Raw genomic sequence first — 5,928 nt, 5'->3', positions numbered from 1 at the left:
GGGGCGGGGTAGGGCAGGGCGGCCGCCTCCCGCCAGCCCCGAGCCCGGGCTCGCCGTGCTCCGCTGGGACGCATCGGGCCCTGGAACCGCCGCGGGGCGATGGCTGTGACCGGCCGCCGCAAGGACCCCGGAGCGGCAACCCCGGGCTCGGGGACCGGCCTCCTCCCGCCCCGCTGCCGCCGCCTCCCCGGGCCCCGGCGGGAACCGCGTTCTCCGTGCGGGGTCCTGTCCCGCACACACACACGGCCTGTGTTAGGCGGGACCTACGTCCAAAAAGGCTGAAAACGCCGCGAGTTTAACGAAGAAGAGTTTATTTGACTGGAAGCGACCGGGGAGGGAGCGGGGATGGGTGCGGGGTGGGTGCGGGGGGTCTCTGGGAGACCATCCCCGGTGCCGGGGGTTGATGTAGCCGAGCTTTGCCTTCAATACCAGGCTGCAGCGTGGGGATGGGGGGGCTCCGAGAGGGTGTCCCCCTGGAACACCCCCCCCGCGCCCTGCTCTTCAGGAAAGGGCTCCTTAAATAGCACCGAGGCTGCTCCTCGGGGCACCCTGTCCCGGAGACGTGGCGCCCGGGGGCTTAGGGGGGCCACGTTGGCAGAGCTCTCCGGGGGGTAGGGAGCTCTGCTCGGCTCCTGTGAGCCTGCCTTAATCCCGGGAAACTTCAACACGGGCTTCTTAAAATTATAATTAGACTGAGGCTGCTGGCAGCGCCAGCTCGTTATGCAACCGCCGTGACGGGGGAAGGAGGATGTTTTCCAGGGCTGTTTAGTTCATCCCTGCTTCCCAGCCGGAGGACGTTTCTCCCTGACCTAACCCACCTTTTTCTTTCTTTTTTTTTTGAATTTTTAATTTCTCACCTCTCTCTCCTGCGAGCTGCTCTCGGGGCTCGATCCCCAGGGGCTCCGCGCAGGGAGTGACGCGGCGTGTGCTCCCTCCCGCAGGAACGGCATGGCAGCCAGCACCGGTGGCGGCGGCGGCGGGACGGCGGCGACGGCAGCGGCAACGGGGGAACCGGCGCACGCGGTGTCGCTGCTGCGGGGCCTGAGCGCGCTGCGTGCGGAGAGGAGCCTGCTGGACGTGACGGTGGTGGCGGGCGGCAGGGAATTCGGGGCACACCGCGCCGTCCTGGCTGCCGCCTCCGGTTATTTCCGCGCCATGTTCGGCGGGGCGCTGCGGGAGGCGAGGGCCGAGCGGGTTCGGCTGCACGGCGTGGAGCCCGAGTGCTTGGCTCGCCTCCTCGACTTCGCTTACACCGGCCGGGTGGGCGGGCTGGGCCCCGACATCGCCGAGCGCCTGCTGCGTGCCGCCGACCTGCTGCAGTTCCCCGCCGTCAAGGAGGCCTGCGGGGCCTGGTTGGCACGCCAGCTGGAGCCTGCCAACGCCTTGGACATGCAGGACTTCGCCGAAGCCTTCGCCTGCCCGGCGCTGGCGGCTGCCGCCCACCGCTTCGTCCTGCGGCACGTGGGCGAGCTGGGCGCCCAGCTGGAGCGGCTGCCGCTGCCGCGCCTCCTCTCCTACCTGCGGGACGACGGGCTCTGCGTCCCCAAGGAGGAGGCCGTTTTCCAGCTGGCGCTGCGCTGGGTACGCGCCGACCCGGCTGCCCGTGCCCCGTTGTTGCCGCAGCTGCTGGCCCACGTCCGCCTGCCCTTCGTGCGCCGCTTCTACCTGCTGGCCCACGTGGAGGGCGAGCCGCTGGTGGCCCGTTGCCCGCCCTGCCTGCGCCTCCTGCGTGAGGCACGCGACTTCCAGGCCGCCCGCCTCGACCGGCACGACCGGGGGCCCTGTGCCCGTATGCGCCCTCGCCCCTCCACCGGCCTGGCCGAGATCCTGGTCCTCGTCGGAGGCTGCGACCGCGACTGCGATGAGCTCGTCACCGTCGACTGCTACAACCCCCGCACCGGGCACTGGCGCTACTTGGCCGAGTTCCCCGAGCACCTGGGAGGGGGCTACAGCGTCGCGGCCCTGGGCAACGACATCTACGTCACCGGTAAGAGCACGGGGCACGGCAGCGCTAGTGCTGGGATTTCCAGTGCAAATATGGGGGTTCTAGCGGGGAGACTAGCCTGGCAGAGAAGGACCTGGGAGTCTTGGTCAACTGTGGGCTGAACGTGAGCCAGCAGTGTGCCCAGGTGGCCAAGAAGGCCACCAGCATCCTGGCCTGGATCAAGAACAGTGTGGGGAGTAGGACCCGAGAGGTGATCATCCCCCTGTACTGGGCACTGGTGAGACCCCACCTCGAGTGCTGTGTCCAGTTTTGGGCCCCCCACCACAAGATATTGAGGGGCTGGAGCAGGTCCAGAGAAGGGCAACGGAGCTGGTGAGGGGTCTGGAGAGTAAGTCTGATGAGGAGAGGCTGAGGGAGCTGGGGGTGTTCAGTCTGGGGAAGAGGAGGCTGAGGGGAGACCTTCTTGCTCTCTCCAACTCCCTGAAAGGAGGGTGTAGAGAGGTGGGGGTCGGTCTCTTCTCCCAAGTTACAGATGACAGGACAAGGGGTAATGGCTTCAAGTTGCGCCAGGGGAGGTTTAGACTGGACATTAGGAAACAATTATTCACAGAGAGAGTGGTCAGACACTGGAACAGGCTGCCCAGGGAGGGGGTTGAGTCACCATCCCTGGCTGTGTTTAAGAACTGTTTAGATGTGGTGTTGGGGGATATGGTGTAGGGGAGAACTTTAGAGTAGGGCGGATGGTTGGACTCGATGATCTCGAGTGTCTCTTCCAGCCTGGATGATCCTGTGATTCAGTGACTGGGCTTTGCTTGGGGCAGTGGAGTCTGAAACAGCTCGGTCAGTGTGGCTGCAGCCTGGAGACAGGCAGGAGGGACTCCCGGAGTCGGTGCTGGATTTAGCAGCTGGTCTGGATCCAGGAGGAGGTGTTTTGCCATGACTAACGCTCCCGAGCGCGTGGGCAGAGGTCACAGACCTGGTCCTGGTGGAACTTTCTAAGTGCTCGCGCTGGGGAACAGAAGGGACCTCCTGTGATTCAGTGACTGGGCTTTGCTTGGGGCAGTGGAGTCTGAAACAGCTCGGTCAGTGTGGCTGCAGCCTGGAGACAGGCAGGAGGGACTCCCGGAGTCGGTGCTGGATTTAGCAGCTGGTCTGGATCCAGGAGGAGGTGTTTTGCCATGACTAACGCTCCCGAGCGCGTGGGCAGAGGTCACAGACCTGGTCCTGGTGGAACTTTCTAAGTGCTCGCGCTGGGGAACAGAAGGGACCTGAGAGGGTTTTGAATTTCTGGCTGCTGAGAAGGCGTTGGGGTTCAGGGCCTCGTGAATCACAAGTCCAGTGTGTGCTCCGGGCCGAGGTGTGTCAGAAAACCCCCAGTTCCTCAACCAGCTGGTGCCTGTGAGTCACTGTACCTTCCCCAGCACAAATCCTGCCTCCTCACCCTCCGCTGGGGCTGTGATTACTTCTGTCAAGGTGACACAGATGTATAAATTTGGCTGTTAATCTGCACGTAGAAGCCTCCGGTGAGCTACATCCCCGTAGCTGGAGCGGAGCCCTGCGGTGGCCTCAATGAAACCAGATGCTGCAGAACTGCTGGCTCTGGGGGTGCAGGGGGTGCTGACAGAGACTGGGAGGGCAGGTCAGATGCAGGTGAAGAGAAAACCGTTCCCTCTCTCGTTAGTGAGTGGAAAATGAGGCTACGCTTTAAGGGTGGAGTTGTAAAAATGGTGGGCTAGCACATGGCTTGTTTTTGTGGATGCCCTCGTGTCTCAAAGGAGTTTTTGGGAGCCCCCCCAGGGGGGTCTGGGGGGCAGAGGTTCTGCTGAGAGCCCTGTGCTCTGGTGATGTGGCTGCTGGCGGGGATCCTGGGCTGTTCTGCTCAGTGTCAGCGTCGTGGGGAGGGCTGGGAGGTTTCCGTGGCAGCCGGGTGCTGGTGAGTGTGAGTCTCCTCCACCTCACAGCAGCTTCTGGGGAGCGACGGAGCAGTGCACGTTTACTGTGCCCCCCTGGCACTGAAATATCTCCCTAATCATAGAATCGTCTGGGTTAGAAGAGACCCTTGGGATCATCGAGTCCAACCATCTCCCCTACTCTACAAAGTCCTCCCCTACACCATGTCCCTCAGCACTGCATCTAAACGGCCCTTAAACACAGCCAGGGATGGGGACTCCACCCCCTCCCTGGGCAGCCTGTTCCAATGCCCGACCACTCTTTGGGTGAAAAATTCCTTCCTAATGTTCAGTCTAAACCTCCCCTGTTGGAGCTTGAAGCCATTCCCTCTCATTCTGTCGTTAATTCCCTGTGAGAAGAGACCAGCCCCAACCTCTCTACAGTGTCCTTTCAAGTAGTTGTAGAGAGTGATGAGGTCTCCCCTCAGCCTCCTCTTCCTCACACTAAACAGCCCCAGCTCCTTCAGCCGCTCCTCATACGATTTGTTTTCCAGCCCCCTCACCAGCTTCGTTGCCCTCCTCTGCACTCGCTCCAGCACCTCCAGATCTCTCTTGGATTGAGGTGCCCAAAACTGGACCCAACACTCGAGGTGTGGCCTCCCCAGTGCTGAGTCCAGGGGCACAATCACCTCCCTACTTCTGCTGGTCACACTATTTTTGATACAAGCCAGGATGCCATTGGCTTTCTTGCCCCCCTGGGCACACGCCGGCTCATATTCAGCCGCTTGTCAACAAGAACCCCCAGGTCTCTTTCCTCCAGGCAGCTCCAGCCACACTTCCCCCAGCCTGTAGCGCTGCAGGGGGTTATTGTGGCCCAAGTGCAGGACCTTGCACTTGCCCTTGTTGAAACTCATTCCATTGGCACTGGCCCAGTGATCCAATCTCTCTAGATCCTTTTTTTTTTTTGCCCAGCCATCCCTGGCTGTGTTTAAGGGCCGTTTAGATGCAGTGCTGAGGGACATGGTGTAGGGGAGGACTTTGTAGAGTAGGGGAGATGGTTGGACTCGATGATCCCAAGGGTCTCTTCCAACCTCAATGATTCTATGATTCTATGATCCTCTTGCAAAGCTTCCCTATCCTCCTGGGAGTCAACACTCCTGCTTAACTTGGTTGTACCTCCAGACACAGTCTGGTAACACACGGCCCTGGGACGCAGAAAAGCACATGTGGGTGTTAAGGAGGGGTGGCTGGAAGAGGCAACAAAGCTCCTCGTCAAAGCCCCCTCCTCCATCACCCCATGGTTGTTGACTTTGTGAAACCCTGCCCCAAGCTGTGCTGAGCCATGCCATGCTGTGCTGTGCTGCAGGAGGCTCGGACGGGTCGAGGCTGTACGACTGTGTCTGGAGGTACAACTCCAGCGTGAACGAGTGGACGGAGGTGTCCCCCATGCTGAAAGCCAGAGAGTACCACAGCTCCACCGTGCTGGACGGGCTGCTCTACGTCATCGCCTCCGACAGCACGGAGCGCTACGACCACTCAGTGGACACCTGGGAGGCCCTCCAACCCATGCTCTACCCCATGGACAACTGCTCCACCACCTCCTGCCGCGGCAAGCTCTTCGCCATCGGCTCCCTGGCCGGCAAAGAGTCCATGGTCATCCAGTGCTACGACCCCGACAGCGACCTCTGGTCCCTTGTCAACTGTGGCCACCTGCCCCCCTGGTCCCTGGCCCCAAAGACCGTCACTCTCAACGGCCTCATGTACTTCATAAGGTGAGTTGGGGGGCGATCACCCACCTCCCCACAGCCCCAGGGTCTCCCCGGGAGGGTGTGTGGGTTTTGTGGGTTGTTTGTAGGAGAACAGCGCGTTGGGAAAGCGAAGCAGGGCTTCTTCTGATGGTGCAGGTGGCTCTGTGAGCCCCCACCCCGCTTTCCTTCGCTTCTCTCCTAGCTTGACCTCAAAGAACTACTCTTCAAATTGTGTAAAAATGTGTGAGTCCAAACCCCCAGGCTGGGGAGCAGCCAGGTACAAATCCAGCTGGAGTCAGCAGCGCTGCTTGGAAATAGACTTCTCGGTTTTCTTGGCTTCTGGTCC

General features: G+C 61.4%; 2 protein-coding genes across 2 annotated transcripts in view; one reads left to right on the top strand and one right to left on the bottom strand.

The window, feature by feature from the left end:
* PHF13 (PHD finger protein 13) overlaps nt 1–950 on the bottom strand; it is a 3,938-nt gene extending 2,988 nt beyond the window's left edge. Inside the window, exon 1 of the mRNA XM_014952030.1 lies at nt 858–950. Coding sequence (XP_014807516.1) covers nt 858–950 — 93 coding nt within the window. The remainder of the gene's footprint in view (nt 1–857) is intronic.
* Nucleotides 388–5,928, top strand: part of KLHL21 (kelch like family member 21) — a 13,032-nt gene continuing 7,491 nt past the window's right edge. The window contains exons 1-2 of the mRNA XM_014952059.1: nt 388–1,987; nt 5,201–5,606. Of these exons, the coding sequence (XP_014807545.1) occupies nt 949–1,987; nt 5,201–5,606 (1,445 nt within the window). The 5' untranslated portion in view covers nt 388–948. The remainder of the gene's footprint in view (nt 1,988–5,200; nt 5,607–5,928) is intronic.

This window comes from Calidris pugnax, unplaced genomic scaffold (genome assembly GCF_001431845.1).
Source record: "Calidris pugnax isolate Ruff unplaced genomic scaffold, ASM143184v1 scaffold161, whole genome shotgun sequence".
Lineage (NCBI taxonomy): Eukaryota > Metazoa > Chordata > Aves > Charadriiformes > Scolopacidae > Calidris > Calidris pugnax.
This window is presented reverse-complemented; position numbering and strand designations above follow the sequence as displayed.